This window comes from Delphinus delphis, chromosome 8 (genome assembly GCF_949987515.2).
Source record: "Delphinus delphis chromosome 8, mDelDel1.2, whole genome shotgun sequence".
NCBI lineage: Eukaryota > Metazoa > Chordata > Mammalia > Artiodactyla > Delphinidae > Delphinus > Delphinus delphis.
The window spans coordinates 27,724,363-27,743,310 of NC_082690.1; the positions used below are offsets into that span (position 1 = coordinate 27,724,363).

Genomic DNA, 18,948 nt, shown 5'->3' on the forward strand with positions numbered 1-18,948 from the left:
ACACACACATAAAATACTTTACGTACCTACTAAGGACATAGAGTTTTTTAAAAGAAGGATAATGAGGTTTCTTCAGAATAAAAATAATGTTAAAATAAATCAAGATTGTTCACTTCATGCTCAGAAACATAATTATCATTTAAAAAAGACACTGGAAAGTTTGTTAACCTTGTAAAAAGTGACCTGCTTTGAAATTATTCTTATACTCAAGTTCTCTTCACAACTCCATCCACATAATTATCAAATCCTAAGCTAAGAGTGACCTCAAGAGGTCATCTGATTCATTCCCCAGCTACTCTCAAATAGTCTCAGATAAAACGCTATGTGGTGATTTAGAAAAGAAAACACTTCAAAGTTGAATATACAACAACCATTCCAAGAATTTGTATGTTTCTTACTGTCTCTATTGGTTATTTTAAAATATTAAAATCCTCCAGGTACTTATTTTAGGTATATATCCAGGTTTTAAAAAACAACCTTACAATAGGTACTAGATGGCTTACCAGCAAAAATACTGCATATATAGTGGTTATCATGGAGTTCACATATGTTGATGTATATCTATATCTATCGTTTTAAACTGATAGTCATTTAAGTTCAAACACATTCTAAAAGATCTATATTTTTTAATTTCCCCTTCATGCTTTCTATTTTTGATGTCATATTTTACATCTTTATGCCTATCCCTTACCTGTTCATTGATCCACTGCCTTTACTTGCCTTTAACAGTGAGGTTTTTCCCTTCCTGTATTTTCTTATTTCTTGTTTTGGTCCTTTCTTTTTCACTTGAAGAAGACCCCTTAACATTTTTTGTAAGGTCACTTTAGTACTGATGAACTCTTTAGTTTTTTCCTTTTAGCAATTTAAATATATCATGCCACTCCCTTTTGGCCTGCAAAGTTTCTGCTGAAAAACCAGCAGATAGCCTTATGGAAATTCCCTTGTCGTAACTGTTTTTTGTTGTTGACTTTAAAATTCTCTCTTTACCTTTATTTTTTCCCATTTCAGTTATTATATGTCTTGGTGTGGTTCTCTTTGGGTTCATCTTCTTTGGGACTCTCTGTGCTTCCTATACCTGGATATCTATTTCCTTCTTCAGGTTCAGGAAGTTTTCAGCCAAAATTTCATCAAATACATTTTCTATCCCTTTCTCTCTCTCTTCTCTTTCTGTGATCCCTACAATGCAAATTTAGAATGCCTGATGTTGTCCCAGAGGTCCCTTAAGCTAGGCTCATTTAAAAAATTTTTTTATTTTCCCTGTTCTGATTGGGTGATTTTCACTATATTCCAGGTTGCTTATGCATTCTTCTATATCACCTAATCTGTGGCTAATTCCTTCTAGTGTATTTTTCATTTCAGTTATTACATTCTTCAGCTCTGATTGGTACTTTTTTATATTTTCTAGTTCTTTGTTCAAATTCCCACTCTGTTCATTTATTTTTTTCCCCAACTTGAGTTAGCATTCTTATTACTATTGCTCTGAACTCCTTATCAGGTAAATTATTTATCTCTGTTTCAGTAGGGTTTTATTCATTTTTCTTTTCTTGTTTTTTCATTTGAAACATATTCCTTTGTCTGCATGACAGTAGGTGAAAGAGTTACCTATCCCGGTCTTGAAGATATGTCCTTGTGTGGGAGCATCCCAATGCAGTGTGTGTGTGCACAGTGGTTCCAGTGGGAGCTCAATCTGAAGTAAGCCCAGGGTGCCCTGACAGCCACTGCCTTGGTGGGAGGTAGAGCCAGAGCCATGTTTGAGCTGGGGCTTCTCCTATGCTCAATGGCAGTCACTGCCCTACTAGGGGTGGGATCCAGGCTCAAGAGCTGAAGCAGGAGCCCTGAGGGACCTGCACTTCTCCCAGGTGTGATGGCAGTCTCTACCTTAATTGTGAGCATGGTCAGGGACTGAGGGCTTGGGGCTGCACTTTGAAGTGATTCCACTTTTTTCTTGATGCGTGTACTTTGGTAAGAGGCTAGATCAGGGCTGGAGGAGTTGGAGCCACACAACTGAGCTGGTTCCACTCTTTCCCAAGTGTGTGCACCGACATGCACACAAGAAATGGCAGTCTCCACCCTGGGGCTGATTCCTCTCCCTCCCAAGTATGTTGCTCCCATCCTAATCAGAGGCAGGGCCAGGGTTCAACCAAGCCCTGTTCCCTCCAAGTGTGTGCACTCTTGTTGGCAATTGCAGCCTTGACCTTAGCAGGGAGCAACAGCAGAGCAGTAGGGGCTAGAGTAGGAGTCCAGTGCAAACCTGGGGGCACACTGGGGTGGTCTTGGCAAGCCAGCCAGAGCACCATGAAGATTTCAATCTGCTGCCTCCACCCTGGGACTGTGAGCAAGTCTGTGTGCAAGCTCCTCAAGAGCAGAGTTTCCATTTATTACAGCACTCAGGTAAGCCCCACTGGTTTTCTAACCCAGACAGGCTCATCTTCCTCTTGCTGGACCACAGGGATGGAATGCCTAATGTGTGGATTGAATGCTCCACTCCCCAAGGAAGATCCTGAACATGTGATTTTCTCTCCTCTCTAGGTCAACTCTCTAGGGGTGTCAGTCCCAATTAGATCGCTTCTCCTCCCCTCCTATCAAACTCTGTGTGGTTCTTTCTTTACAGTCTAGGTTTCAGAAGAGCTGTTCTGCTAGTCTTTAGGTCACCTTTAGTGAGACTTGCTTTATATGTAGTTGTAGTCTTGATGTGTTTGTGAGGGGAGGTGGGTTCAGCAACATGCTACTCCACCATTTTGATTCCACCCCTCCCCTAAAATATTTTCAACTGCCATTAAAATCATGTTCTAAAAGAATCAATGGCATTGGAAATTATGATATGAGAAGTGAAAAACTTAGGCACAAAAGATGTATGTACATTAGATACCTTTTTCTATAAGATCATGAATTAGACATTTGTGGGGGCGTTGTTTTGTTTTTTAATATATTGTCTGTCCCAATTCACCAGCAAGGGAAAAGAAAAAGACCACAGGCAAATTGTAAAATTATTTGTCTAGTTCTGTGAAAAATGCCATTGGTATTTTGATAGGGATTGCACTGAATCTATAGATTGCCTTGGGTGGTAGGGTCATTTTAACAAAATTGATTCTCCCAGTCCAAGAACACGGTATATCTTTCCATCTTTTTGTTTTATCTTCAATTTCTTGCATCAGTGCCTTATAGCTTTCAGAGTACAGCTCTTTTGCCATCTTAGTTAGATTTATTCCTAGGTATTTTATTCTTTTTGATGTGATGGTAAATGGGATTGTTTCCATAATTTCTCTTTCTGATAGTTCATCGTTAGTTTATAGAGATGCAACAGATTTCTGTACATTAATTTTGTATTCTGCAACTTTACTGAGTTCATTGATGAGATCTAGTAGTTTTCTGGTGGTGTGTTTAGGATTTTTCTATGTATAGTATCATGTCATCTGCAAACAGTGACAGTTTTACTTCTTCCTTTCCAATTTGAATTCTTTTAATTTCTTTTTCTTCTCTGACTGTTATGGCTTGGATTTCCAAAACTATGTTGAATAAAAGTGGTGACTTTGGACATTCTTGTCTTATTCCTGACCTTAGAGGAAATGCTTTCAGCTTTTCCCCATTGAGTATGATGTCAGCTGTGGGTTTGCCACATACAGCCATTATTATGTTGAGGTATGTTCCCTGTATGCCAGCTTTCTGGAGAGTTTTTATCATAAATGCATGTTGGATTTTATCAAAAGCTTTTTCTGCATCATATGGTTTTTATTCTTCATTTGTTAATGTGGTATGTCACAGTGATTTGTGAATACTGAAAAATCCTTGCATCCCTGGGTTAAATCTCACGTGATCATGGTGAATGATCTTTTTAATGTATTGTTGGATTCATTTTGATAGTATTTGTTGAGAATTTTTGCATCTATGTTCATCAGTGATAATGACCTGTAAGTTTCTTTTTTGTGATATCTTTGGTTTTGGTATCAGGGTGATGTTGGCTTCATAGAATCAGTTTGGAAGCATTCCTTCCTCTGTAATTTTTTGGAATAGTTTCAGAAGGATAAATGGTAGAATTCACCTGTGAAGCCATCTGGTTCTAGACTTTTGTTTGTTGGGAATTTTTAAATTACTGACTCAATTTCATTACTGGTAATTGGTCTGTTCATCTTTTCTATTTTTTCTTAGTTCAGTCTTGGGAGATTGTACCTTTGAAACACTCTGAATAGCCAAAACAATCTTGAGAAAGAAAAACAAACCTGGAGGAATCATGCTCCCTGACTTCAGATTATACTACAAAGCTACAGTCATTAAAACAGTATGATACTGGCATAAAAACAGACATATAGATCAAAGGAACAGAATAGACAGCCCAGAAATAAACCCACATACTTAATGGTAAATTAATCTATGACAAAGGGGGCAAGAATATATAATGAAGAAAAGACAGTCTTTTCAATAAGTAGTGCTGGAAAAACTGGATAGCTACATGTAAAAGAATGAAATTAGAACATTCTCTAATACCATACAAAAATAAAACTCAAAATGGATTAAAACCTAAATTTAAGACTGGATACTATAAAACTCCTACAGGAAAATACATGCAGAACACTGACTGACATGAATCACAGGAATATTTTTTTGGATCAGTCTCCTAGAGTAAATGAAATAAAAGCAAAAATAAACAAATAGGACCTAAGTAAATTTAACAGCTTTTGAACAGCAAAGAAAATCATCAACAAAATGAAAAGACAAACTCCTAAATGAGAGAAAATTTTTGCAAATGATATGACCAATAAGGGATTAATATCCAACATATATAAACAGCTCATACAACTCAGTATCAAGAAACCAAAAAACCCAATTAAAAAAAAGACAGAAGAACTGAATAGATATTTTTCCAAAGAGGAAACGAAGATGGCCAACAGGCATATGAAAAGATGCTCAACATCGCTAATCATCAGGGAAATGCAAATCAAAACCTAAACCACAATGAAATGTCACCTCACACCTTCAGAGCAGCTATCATTAAAAAGAAAACAAATAACAAATGCTGGCAAGGATGTGAAGAAAAGGGAACCCTCCTACACTGTTGGTGGGAAAGTAAAATGGTGCAGCCACTGAGGAAAACAGTATGGAGGTTTCTCAGAAAACTACAAATAGAACTACCATATGACCCAGCAATTCCTCTCTTGAGTATATATATCAGAAAAAACCCCAAAACACTCATTTGAAAAGATATATGCACCCCAATGTTCATAGCAGCATTATTTACAATAGCCAAGATATGGAAGCAACCTAAGTGTCCATTAACAGATGAATGGATAAAGAAGATGTGGTGTATATATGTATATATGGAATACTACTCAGTCATAAAAAAGAACAATTTTTGCCATTTGCAGCAACATAGATGGACTTGGAAGGCATTATGCTAAGTGAAGTAAGTCAGACAGAGAAAGACTATATGATATCACTTATATGTGGAATCTAAAGAATACAACAAACTAGTGAATAGAAGAAAAAAGAAGCAGACACACAGATACAGAGAACAAACTAGTGGTTACCAGTACCAATGGTGGGGGGCAATACAGGGGCGGGGAAGTTGGAGGTACAAACTACTGAGTGTAAGATAGGCTGAAGGATGTTTTGTACAACACGGGGAATATAGCCAATATTTTGTAATAACTGTAAATGGAAAGTAACCTTTAAAAATTGTATTACTTTTTTTTTAATTTTTAAAAAAGACAATAGACAATGGTTTTACTTTTGAATTAAAACTACCTCCAATAATACAATGAGATTTCAACCTTTGGCCTGGGATATAATAAATAAAATAGTGAATTCTATCAGTCACATGTATCAGGTCTGGCTTTCCAAAACAAAAAATGGGAGAGAAATATTCTAGTGACATCTGCTAGAGGAGGGGTCAGCAAAATTTTAAAAACTTAAAAAACAATTTTAAAAACCTATAATAAAATTGTAATTTAAATAAAATAATTTGGGCTTTGCAGATCATAAAATTTCTATTGCAACTCTCAATTCTATCCTTGTAGCATGAAAGCAGCCAAAAACAGTACCTCTGAAACTTAAAACCTTTGGCAGCAAAGGAAACCATAAACAAGATGAAAAGACGGCCCTCAGAATGCATGAAAATATTTGCAAATGAAGCAATTCACAAAGGATTAATCCCAAAATTTATAAGCAACTCATGCAGCTCAATATCAAAAAAACAAAAAACCCAATCCAAAAATGGGCAAAAGACCTAGACATTTCTCCAAAGAAGATATACAGATTGCCAACAAACACATGAAAGAATGCTCAACATCACTAATCATTAGAGAAATGCAAATCAAAACTAAAATGAGGTATCATCTCACACCAGTCAGAAAGGTCATCATCAAAAAATCTACAAACAATAAACGCTGGAGAGGGTGTGGAGAAAAGGGAACCCTCTTGCACTGTTGGTGGGAATGTAAATTGATACAGCCACTATGGAGAACAGTATGGTGCTTCCTTAAAAAACTACAAATAGAACTACCATACGACCCAGCAATCCCACTACTGGGCATATACCCTGAGAGAGCCACAATTCAAAAAGAGTCATGTACCACAATGTTCATTGCAGCTCTATTTACAATAGTCAGGACATGGAAGCAACCTAAGTGTCCATCGACCGATGAATGGATAAAGAAGATGTGGCACATATATACAATGGAATATTACTCAGCCACAAAAAGAAACGAAATTGAGTTATTTGTAGTGAGGTGGATGGACCTAGAGTCTGTCCTACAGAGTGAAATAAGTCAGAAAGAGAAAAACAAATACCATATGCTAACACATATGTATGGAATCTAAAAAAAAAAAAAAAAAAAAAAAGGTTATGAAGAACCTAGCAGCAGCACAGGAATATAGTCATAGAGAATGGACTTGAGGACACGGGGGCGGGGTGGGGGAGGGTAAGCTGGGAAGAAGTGAGAGAGTGGCATGGACTTATATATACTACCAAATGTAAAATAGATAGCTAGTGGGAAGCAGCCACATAGCACAGGGAGATCAGCTCAGTGGTTTGTGACCACCTAGACGGGTGGGATAGGGAGGTTGGGAGGGAGACACAGAGGGAAGAGATATGGGGATATATGTATATGTATAGCTGATTCACTTTGTTATAAAGCAGAAACTAACACACTATTGTAAAGCAATTATACTCCAATAAAGATGTTAAGAAAAAAAAAAGGGATTTAGCTGTATTACGATAAAACTTCATTTACACAAACAGGCAGCAGGCTGGATTTAGCACACAGAGTGCAGTTCCCAACTCCTGCACTAGAATATTAGCTACATAAAGCCTTTGTTTTGTTCCATTATGTATAAAAAGCATGTAGAACAGTGCCTGGTAAATAGCAGGCACTCAATAAACATTCATATAATACTCTTTGAAAAGAAAAAGGAATCCCCAGTTCTATTATATATCTATTCCATTTAATGTGTATTTCTAGAAAAGAGGGAGGTCATTACAGAAGTACTCAACCTAAGGGTAACTTGTATCTAAAATCTGATCTGCAAATCAAGATTAAACTATGAAGCATGGTTAGTAAAGTCTCTAAAAGAATAATGTACCCATCATCTAACTTAACTACTGTTTTAAAGGACCATAACAGTAAACCTTTGTATAAGTAAAAAAAAAAAAAAAAAAAAAAAGAGAGAGTTCCATTGTTCAAAATAGAGCCTTTAGGAAAATGTTTTTCTCATTATAATTTCAGTAACAAGAAGGCATCTCTCCTCACTTGTCCCAGAGCCTGAGAATCCCATTAAGAGCAATTTTCATGGCAGAGTCTTATGGTTATCATAAACAATCATAGGGACTACAGTGGCAGAGCACCAAAAGATCAGGAATAAACATTCAAATAAGCAATTAAAGAAATAAGGATTTGCTAGACCAGGTAGGATGAAAATAATTTCTTCTTTATTTATGGAATTATATTTCCTTCACCTTTGATCACTCAGCCAAATGGTCTCTTTCTCAAATAAGATATGGAAATTACAAAGATCCTAAATAGTAGGGTTATTTCTTATATTAAAAAAAATAATACTTACAGACTTTCTGATATCTTTTGAAGAGAGATCAATTAATTTCTTGTTCATAGACCATTCTTCATCAGTTTCCATTATGGCTTTCTAAGAAACAGCCATTTGTCAATTAAAAAATAATGCACAAGTAAATACAAAGAGTTTAAAAGTAAAGTAATATGGTGAATTAATTATAAGGTTTAATATACATGTTAGGTTATTAGTTTGAATGACTTTAATTTCTGTTATTTAAAATTGGAATTTCTTGATTTCATACAAGTCTTATCTTTAGCCAAAATAATACTATTTTACTCATTCTTAACTCTTGTACTAACTTTAGCTCACCTTTACATGACAAAAACAATCCTTAGTAAGACCAAGCAACTTAATATTGAACGGAATTTGTGAACATAAAGTTCACAAATTCCTTACTCCATTCATAGACATCTACTCAAATAAATTCATTTTGTTTTATTGTTCTTCTTCCATATATAAGAACAGTAATTTATGTGCTTTCTGGCAACCAAATACTTGACCTATTTCTGGCCATAGAAAAAAGGAGTAAAAATGCATGGGAAAAAATACATAGACATGGAATTATAAGACTTTCTAAGCTAATCAATATGACTAGTATTTATGGTAAAGAAATATTTAATAGAAAGAAAAGCCATGGTGATAATTATAAAATAATCTCATTTTTATACATCATTACTAATGAAGTAAATTTTAAAGGTGAAATTAACATTCAAATAAGCATAGTTTAAATACATCAGGTATACTGCTGCTCCCTATTTAAAAGACATGGATTGCTTGTGTTGACATTATAATGTAGCACATTCAATATAAAATTGAAGCTAAATCAAATAAGTACATCTTTAATGATCATATAAAAGATACAATATAAAAGAAAAGTAGCATACCATTCTGCTAAGAGATGACATTTCTGTCACCCACCATAAGCAACAGTAGCTGCTCTATGTTGTGCCCTATGTACTTCAATACCTATAGTCACAATCTCCTAGGGCTCACTGAGGAAGTACAAGAGGAAAAAAAAAATTGAAGAAAAGCATAATAATCTCTTTCTCAATTGATTCTGTTTAATACAGGACTGACATGGGTTTGGGAATTATCTGGATTGTTTTCCTATACTTTACTAGCATGACTTCAAAGCAAATAATCAGATGGTTTTTAAAAATTTCTATAGGAAAAGTTGATTTTCACCACCTCATCAACCTTAACAGGTTTAATAATCCTTTTTTAAAATAATTCTTTTTATTGGGATTTACAGTCCATATTAATTAAAATTTACCATCCTATATTGTCTAAATGTTGCATTTGCAAGTTTCTATACCACCTCATAAAACATTATCTTCTTCTTTAATTGTACACGTTACTATTTCATATATGGTTCTACATTTACAAATTTATAAATTATAAATTTATAAATTACGCTGCACTCAGGCCAGTATCAAACAAACGCTATTTAGTTAAACCTGCTTGAACATTATAATGACACAATTGCTTAAGAACTCTAATCATTTATTACAATGTCCAAAGATGTATGTCAAGGTTAGATTTTAGTTTCTTTTTCAAAGAGCATGATGAGGTATTAAATACTAAAACTTGCAGCAATAACTTGTCTCTGCAATTGTAATTTTTTTTTTTTTTTTAGCAATTGTAATTTGTACTGTTTGCATGTAACTATGTTTGGCCCTAAGGAATTTAAATTATAAATTTCTAGAGTCATGACTACAATTTTGACTTGAAAGTATTTCAAGGTAGAACTTGATTTTTCATTTGAGAAATGAAAAATTAAAATTATAAATTACCATTTGATAGTATATTCATACTGATAAGTAAGCATGCTTTTTAAAGGTCAAAATCCCAAATTTCTTCTACAGAAATTTATATAGCAGAATTTTTGTGCTTTACTTCATTTCTTTATATGATATAAAATTTCATAAGTACATAGGAGAAAAAATATCAGAATAAAGATAACTATTCATAAAACCATAATACAGCAAAAAATAAGTATGCCTGTAAAGACTATCCATAAATACCTTAAAATAGATGGGAGCCATATCACCCACTTCCTTTGGGAGAGGAATGCATTCATAAACCATATGATACTGTTTCTTCATGCTCATATTCGTTTCTAAAAAGATACAGTCCAATCCTTTATCTTCAAACATCTTTACCAATGATTTTCTAAACATCTGAAGAGAGGAAATGGCTAGGTAAATAACACACTGAGAGGAGATTCAAAATATGAGAACAATAAAAAGTATAATAAATTCTTTTAAAATTAAAAAAAATAGTAAACAATGTTTGAACTCTACAATGTTACCTTATAGTTACTTTACTTTCTAAATCTACCACATAATTTCACATAGTTAAGCAATGTGTTTTTTATAACTGAAACGCACTCTGCTCAGTATTATGTATATATTGGAAACAGTGCCAGTAAACTAAAATAAGAAAAGGAAGAGATAAAAATCAAATTTAGGTGGTAAAATATATAGAACTGACAGTAAAATCATAGGAAAACATCCAAAAACCAAAAAAGGTACTCTGAGCAGGTAGGCATCCTTAAATTCAGTAACAGACATGCAGAATTCACTTCCAATTGTTTTTCTATCCTCAAAGTAACTTCATTTGCTGGTTCCCTTCATACGTCTTCTGATCCTTCACTTGCAAATTTTCACTCAGCATAATTCCCTAGAGATTCAACCAGGTTGTTGTTGAGACCCTGCCTAGTTACTGCCATGTGGAGATAGAAGTTCAGGTTTTCCATTCAAGCCTCTGTTGACACCCAAAAATAAGAAAGCCTACAAATTACTGCTGGGTAGGGGTTGGGAGTTCTGGGTTCCGACCAGGTCTCCTCTGATCACTTATTATTGATCACTCATCACTATTCTATTTTCCACTCATTTTATAAAATAAGAACAAGTAGGAAAAAAAATCGAATAATTATAATTTGAGGTAAAGTAAAAAGGTACCTAGTAAGCAACAGATACAGGATTCGCTCTACATTTCTAACCACAGCTATATATATAAGCTCAGCATTTTTTAAAATAAAAAAATAGTAAACAATGTTTAAACTCTACAATGTTACCTTATAGTTACTTTACTTTCTAAATCTACCACATAATTTCACATAGTTAAGCAACATATTTTTTTTAACTGAAACTCACTCTGCTCAGTATTATGTATATATTGGAAACAGTTCCAGTAAACTAAAAGAAGAAAAGGAAGAGATAAAATCACATTTAGGTGGTAAAATTTAGGTTTAACTGTTGGATGACTGTTCTAGAGTCTATCTGGATAATAGCGAAGAAGACAGACTTAAGATGTCATGGATTATAAATGAAAACTCAAAAGTACTAAATTAGTGATACAAGAATAGTTCAATATTATAAAATATATAAACATCATACTTATAGCCTCGAGGACACATACACACTTTTAAGTACTTCATATATATATACATATATATATATATATATATGTATATATAAAATACTTTAATTTAAAAATATGAGTTTAATGGTATAATTTGAGGTTATCAACTCCATTAAAGCAGGATTTCCCCAAGTTCAATACAACAAATACAATATACATAGTTAAATAATATGCATTCTTTAAAATTTATATGAAAACTAAACAATGAAGAAAGTGTTTTAGTTCATTATCATAAGATACCAAAACTATTTTATGCTTCACAGAGATGTAGAGATCTCATGTTACAGGGGCGAAATAAAATTCCCGTATTACTAGTAGAAAACACTTCATCCTTCAGGTAATCACTATTTTCCACGTTTCTAAACTATGATTACTCACCTAATTGCAATTCCTCATTTAGTTAACACATCTGGACTTATATTCCTTACAATATATTTAAGTAATCTATACTAGAGTGTTACGATTCTTACACATTACAAACCACATTACAAAAAACTCAGATAAACACACGTAAAGGAATTTAAAATAAATATTAAAGTATTTTCATTAAACATACCAAAGCTATTTAGGGCTGATGATATAATATTAATACTATAATTTATTCAAATTTTCTAAATAGAACATGTCTAAAGATAGGATTATCCTAAGATAAATGTTATGCGATAGTACAGAACATACACATTTAATTCTACACCCTTCATGAAGTGACCCCTCAAAAATGACATTAAGATAATTTTCAAAACAGCATAAAGCTATTAGAACAAAGAAAATATGCTAAAAATCAGATCACCCCATATTATCTGACTTAAACACTAGAAAGCTGGTTCACAGTTGGGTGATATAGGAGGAGGCAGTTTAGCAGGGATGGTAAAGAAGAAACCCATGCTACACTGCAGAATCCTCAAAAGGCTCAGGAATTGGCAGCACCAAGGAATTATGGAACTAGAGGTGAAGTTGTAATGAAAAACAATGGCACAGATGAAAGTCTTTTGAAAAAAAATAACTAACACACCGGATCCCTTCCTCCACACCAGCAGAACACTATAGGATAAACTTCTGGAGAAGGCAAACAACAAAGTTGCTGGGCTAGGAAAACCAGACACAGTTGAGAGTATACAGTCTGAAAACAGGGGCATCATAAAAAATGTTACTTAGTGTTCTTAAATGTTTGACATTCTGCCACACCAGCCTTCTTTCCCAACTCAGCTCCCAGAACACTGGAAAGCAGACATAGATGCTCTAGGCAAGAGACTGAAAGAGTGTTTTCTGGAGAGTCTGACTAGCCCCAAGAAAAAGACCCAATGGTACTAACACTGGAAGTTTTCCACTGAAATGGCCCCACAGTGAAGCCCACTGTAGATAAGCATCAACGACCCCACCACCATACCGCTAATTTGAGATATTTAAAAAATGGACCTACAGTATCTGACTATAACGTATGTTCAAGTTCATTTGTCAAACTGATAAGAATAAACTTAAAGGGGAACAAGTTTCACTATATATTTAGTAAAACTAAAAATTTAGATATTATCATTAGAAATCTGTGATTATTCCCACATGCTCTGCTGAATATCTTTGTATATTCTACTAAATACAAGGTCTAAAATTAAATTTAAATGTTACTAGAGGATGGTGATAAAAATTACTTGAAGGAAGTGGTCCCTGAATTTGCAAACATAATTTTTTGCTAAGTCAAGTCATTTTTAACATATATTCTCTAAAAGAGGTGAATGACCATAAGGGTATTAACCAGGGCATAATTAATTTGAGTTTTTGTACATATTTGAAAGTAAAAACAAAAATCAAAAAAAGTACATTTCTTTAAATAAGCTAGAATTCAGATATTTTCTTCATTCACTATCATAGAGTAATTTACACCTTCTAACAACTTCTTTCTATCACAAAAGAGAGCTATAATGCCATTATTTACATAAAACAATTTGGCTTCTCCCTCACTCAATTTTCTATAATGCATCTGGCTTACAAAATCTGCTAAACCATAATGTAACCTATACTAGTATATACCACACCTTTGGGCAGAATTAATGAGTGATTTTATCTCTGCATTTCTCACAACACCTGCATGATCATACATTCATGCACTCAGTATCTACTGAACTGAATAAATTTCTTCTTTATCCAACTCGGTGTTTTTCATCAAGTAACTTAATTTCTTCTTTTTTTTTTTGGCGGTACGCGGGCCTCTCCCGCCGCGGAGCACAGGCTCCGGACGCGCAGGCCCAGCGGCCATGGCTCACGGGCCCAGCTGCCGCACAGCACGTGGGATCCTCCCGGACCGGGACACGAACCCGCGCCCCCCGCATTGGCAGGCGGACTCCCAACCACTGCGCCACCAGGGAAGCCCAAGTAACTTAATTTCTTACAAAAACATATAACATACATACTAGATTCCTGTATAACTTAAAATCTTTTTGGCACTTTATTTTTGCTCTAAGTTAAATCAGTTTTGCATGTATACATTTTTAGAAAGCATTCCAGAAAAGTCCCCAAATAATTCTCAAAACCAAATCTGCCACACTTTCCACTTTAAATTATTTACTGCACTGGAATCCACTATTAGAAAAAGAAAAATTTTTTTCACATCAAATACACTTATCCACACTTTTACCTTTGCTGGGCCACAGATGCATTAAAACAGTTTGCCCTTTAACTTTCACAGCATAAACTAAAAGATTTCAGGGAGTTAAAAGACGGAATTTCATGAAAGACAGTCAAAATATCTCCTCTCTTGGTATCTTTATCAGCATGATACAAAGACTAGTATTAGTCTCTTTAGAAGTCTTAAAATTTTCGTGTTTTCTAACTAGGGGTTCCTATAACCCCTATTCACCCTATTCACTTGTCAGTCATTAGAAAAACAGGACCTGCCTCCCTTCCTTCCTTCCTTCTCTCTCTCTCTCTCTCTCTTTTTCTCCCTTCCTTCCTTCCTTCCTCCCTCCCTCCCTCCCTTTCTCTCTCTCTCTCTCTATTTTGGTCATTATAAGGTCTTGCAATTCAGCAGCAATTTCACCCACGTTGTGCCTTTCAATTTCTTGAAGAATCAGACACAGACACAGACATTCATTCACACACACACACACACACACACACACACAATCCCTGAATCCAAAAGGCTATAAGGGAAAAGTATGGAAATTAAAGCTGGTAACAAAATCATGACAAAACATAGCAGCAGAAAAGGTCAATGCCATTATAGGAAAATATGACAATTGCTAAATGTAAACCACTAAGTTCCAAAAATTATTTTTTATTATCTGAAAACATCTTTCCTTTGGCTGTAATTTATTAGCTTACTGTGGTAAGAATGATTATTTCATGTTCCACGAAAGCAAATATTAGAAATCTTACATTGATTTCTTTTAAAGTAAAAATAATTATTACTTGATCATAGTTTATTTAGTAGACAAAAGCTTTCAGTTGTATACCTGGAACTAATATATTATATGACAATTATACCTCAATAAAAATTTTTATTTAAAGCTTTCAATAAAGTAAAAAGTGAGTGGTGAAAACATCATGACCCACAGTTATACACAACTATGGAAATGTATACTTGTTTAAATTCAGAAAGTAAAATCATTGAATGAAGGCATAAAACTTGTTAGAATTTATCACAATAGTGTGTAAAAACTGCTCTTGATCATTACAATGATCATGAGCATTATCATGCTGACCTGAATTTCCTCCCAGATGTCTTCATCCAATAAGGTAGCTGCTCTATAGTGCTGCAAAGGGACTATCAAGCAGTGCCCTTCAGTAAGAGATCGTAAGTTGGGTAAACATAAATAAACCTATGGGAAAAAAGATGCAAAGGCGAAATGTTATTGCTATTCTCAGTTCTGAAAGATAAGCCCCTCATAGGTTAACATGGCTAACAGTTAATAAAATAAACCTGCTCATAAGTAATATATTATAGTTTAATATTTTAAAGACATTCACTATTTAAAAATTTAAAATCCATGAAGATATCTTTCAATAATCAGAAACTTATTGCATAAGTCTCAATTTTGACTGCTATACCTCAAAGATTAAGCTTACCAAAGGGTAGAATGAATGACACTTTATCCTTCACCTGAGAAAGCTATATGCCTTCAAAGCCCTTGAAACAGCACAAATTTTGCAAGAATAAAAGAAATACATGACCTGGTAGTGATACGAAAGTTAAACTGATGCCTGTTAATCAGGTCTTCTTTCCCTCATTGGCTGGGAAAAGAGAAATAACCTCTGTATGGCTTTACAGCACTGGTTAAGTTCTATTTATTTACATACATGTATTACCTACAAGCTGGTACTATTTTTTCATTTTACACAAACTGTCTAAAAACAAAAAAGGTCAATTAGTATATATGTAGAGAGGAAAAGGTGTTTGTAAGAACCATAAATATTCTTCAACGAGGCTTGATCCTATTTTCTATAATTTTTCGCTAGGTTTTAGCTAGAAAAATTTTATGTAAGAGAATTAATGAATTAATAAATTTATTTATTAATTGCTTTACAAAATTATGCAAATTTTTAAAACTTCACTGTAAGAGGAGAAACTAGGAGTGTGTGTGGATATGGCTATCTACTTAAATTTACAGTTAAATCCCCAAAATATTCACAATTAAAAACAATATCAGGAATAAGCACTGAAGAGGTGGCCAAGACGTTGGACTAGGAAGACCCTGAGCTCACCTCCTCCCACAGGCACAACAAAATTACAACTAATTACAGAGCAACTACCTGTAAGAACAACCTGAAGACCAGCAGAAAAGATACTCCACAACTAAAGACATAAAGAAGGAACCACAATGAGACAGGCAACAGCGCTGGAGATGCACTTTAGTCAGGACCTACACCCCCAGGTCAGCAACCCACAAACCAGAGGAATATTACAATTATAGAGGTCCTCCACAAGAAGCAAGGAGTGTGAACCCCACACTGGGCTCCCAGGCAGGGGACCTGCACCATGAAGATGAGCTCCCAGAATGTCTGACTTTGAAGGCCTGCAAGGTTTGCATATGGGAGAGATCCCAAGGGCAATAGGAAATAGGGACTCCATTCTTAAAGGTTGTCTGCAAAATCTCACATGCTCTGAGTCCTAGCACAGAGGCACTAGTTTGAAAGGAGCCTGTTTCAGACCCACTTGCTGCTCTTGGAGAGCCTCCGAGACAGGCAGGAAGCAACTGGGACTCCCCCTGGGGACAGAAAAGCTGGCAGCAGCCATTTTTGGCAGCTCATTCTACCTCAATAACACCAGCACTGGCAAGCACCATTTCAGAATCCTCCCTCTAGCTTATTAGTGCCAAGGACCAGGCCTGTCCTCCAGCAAGCTGGCATCAGCCCTGAGCCCTGCTAGGCATGCAATGAACCACTTGAGAAGCCTACCCCACCGACCAGCAGACGGCAGCAGCCCCACATCCCATAGGTTGAAACAGACAACCACGAGAAAAGCCCACCCTGCACTCCAGCAGGCCTGCAAGTTGTGCCAAGAGGCACCACAGCCAACTAAGCTGGGGTTCAGCCCCACATACCAGCTGCCCAATGGAAGTTGACCCTACTGCAACAGAAGGGTACATGCAGTCCATATAGGGGGCACCCCTAGGAATAGGGCTCTGGTGACCAAAGGGGTGCATGCTGCCAGGCTCCAAAGGATGTCTCTTATATAAGGCTACTTCTGAAGATGGGGAGAAGTAACTGACATACTTAACACCGAGTGAAAAAACACAGAATTGGGTAAAATGAGGAGATGAAGGAAATGTTCCAAGTGAAGGAACAAGACATAACCTCAGGAAAAAAAAAAGAAAAGCAACTAAACAAAGATAAGCAATTGACCCAATAAAGAATTCAAGATAATGATCATAAATATGTTAACTGAACTTGGGAGAAAAAGGGATGAACGCATTGACAATTTCAAAAAAGAGTTAGAAAATACAAAGAAGAACCAAAGAGAACTAAAGAATACAAGAACTAAAAGAAAAATATATACTAGAACAAAACAACAGTAGATTGATTCAGAGGAACTGATACAGAGGAACTGATCAGAGATCTGGAAGATCTGGAAGACAGAGTAGTGGAAATCACTCAAGCTGAACAACAACAAAAAAAAGGGTTTTAAAAATGAGGACAAATTGAGAAAGACCTCTGAGACAACATCAAGCATACTAATATTCACATTATAGGGGTCCCAGAAGGAGCAGAGAAAGAAAAAGGGGTAGAAAATGTATTCAATGAAATTATGGCTGAAAATTTCCCTAACCTTAAGAAGGAAACAGATATAGGTATAGGAAGCTATGGAGACTTCCAAACAAGATGAACCCAATGTGTCTACACCATGACACATTATAATTAAAATTGCAAAAATTAAAGACGAAGAGAGAATCTTAAGAGCAGCAAGAGAAAAGCAGCTAGTTACATATAAGGTAACTCCCATAAGGCTATCAGCTGACTTTTCAGCAGAAATTGCAGGCCAGAAGGGAAGGGCATGATATCTTTAAAATGATGAAAAGAAAAAACCTACAACCAACAATACTCTACTTGGCGATGTCATCATTCAGGTCTGAAGGAGAGTTAAAGCATTTTAAAGATAAGCAAAAGCTGAAAGAGTTCAGCACTAAACTGGCTTTACAAGAAATGATAAAAAGACTTCTCTAAGGAGAAAAGAAAAGGCCATACTAGAAGTAAGAAAATTATGGAAAGAAAAGTCTCACTGGGAAAGGGAAACATACATTAAAGGTAGTAGATCAACCACTTACAAATAGGAAGGTTAAGAGATAAAAGTAAAAAAATTATCCATACCTGCAATAAGTAGTTAAGGGATACACAAAACAGAAAGATGTAAAATATGACAACAAAAACATTAAATGTTGGGGGCAGGGCAGTAAAATGTAGTGTGGTTAGAATGAGTATAAACTTAACAGATCATTAATTTAAAATAAAGATTTTATATATATATATATATGCAAATATGTATGTTGCTACATATGAACATCATGGTAACTAAAAAAATCAAAAACCAGTAATAGATACACAAAAAAGAAAAAGAAATCCAAATGTAACACTAAAGACAGTCATCAAATCACAAGGAAAGAGAGCAAAAGGAGAAGAAAGGAATGAAGAAGAACTATAAAAACAACAGGAATACAATTAACAAAATAGCAACAAAGACACAGAGCAACTAATTTGGTAAAAAAAAACAAGAATGATACATATGCTGCTTCCAAGAGATTCACTTCAGATCTAAAGACATACATACTGAAAGTGAGGAAACAAAAAATTGTATTTGATGCAACACGATACACCACATAAAAAAACTGAAGAGTATAAATCATATGATCATCTCCATAAATGCAGAAAAAGCTTTAGACAAAATTCAAGACCCATTTATAACAAAAACTCAACAAAGTGGGTATACAGAGAACATACACCAATATAATACAGCCATACATGAAAAACTCACAG

At 35.0% G+C, this 18,948-nt stretch overlaps 1 protein-coding gene across 1 annotated transcript in view; it reads right to left on the bottom strand.

The window, feature by feature from the left end:
• Window positions 1-18,948, bottom strand: part of CWF19L2 (CWF19 like cell cycle control factor 2) — a 194,905-nt gene that overhangs the window by 16,453 nt on the left and 159,504 nt on the right. Inside the window, exons 14-16 of the mRNA XM_060018021.1 lie at window positions 15,183-15,299; window positions 10,086-10,241; window positions 8,053-8,133 (exon numbers count right to left, since the gene is read on the bottom strand). Coding sequence (XP_059874004.1) covers window positions 8,053-8,133; window positions 10,086-10,241; window positions 15,183-15,299 — 354 coding nt within the window. The remainder of the gene's footprint in view (window positions 1-8,052; window positions 8,134-10,085; window positions 10,242-15,182; window positions 15,300-18,948) is intronic.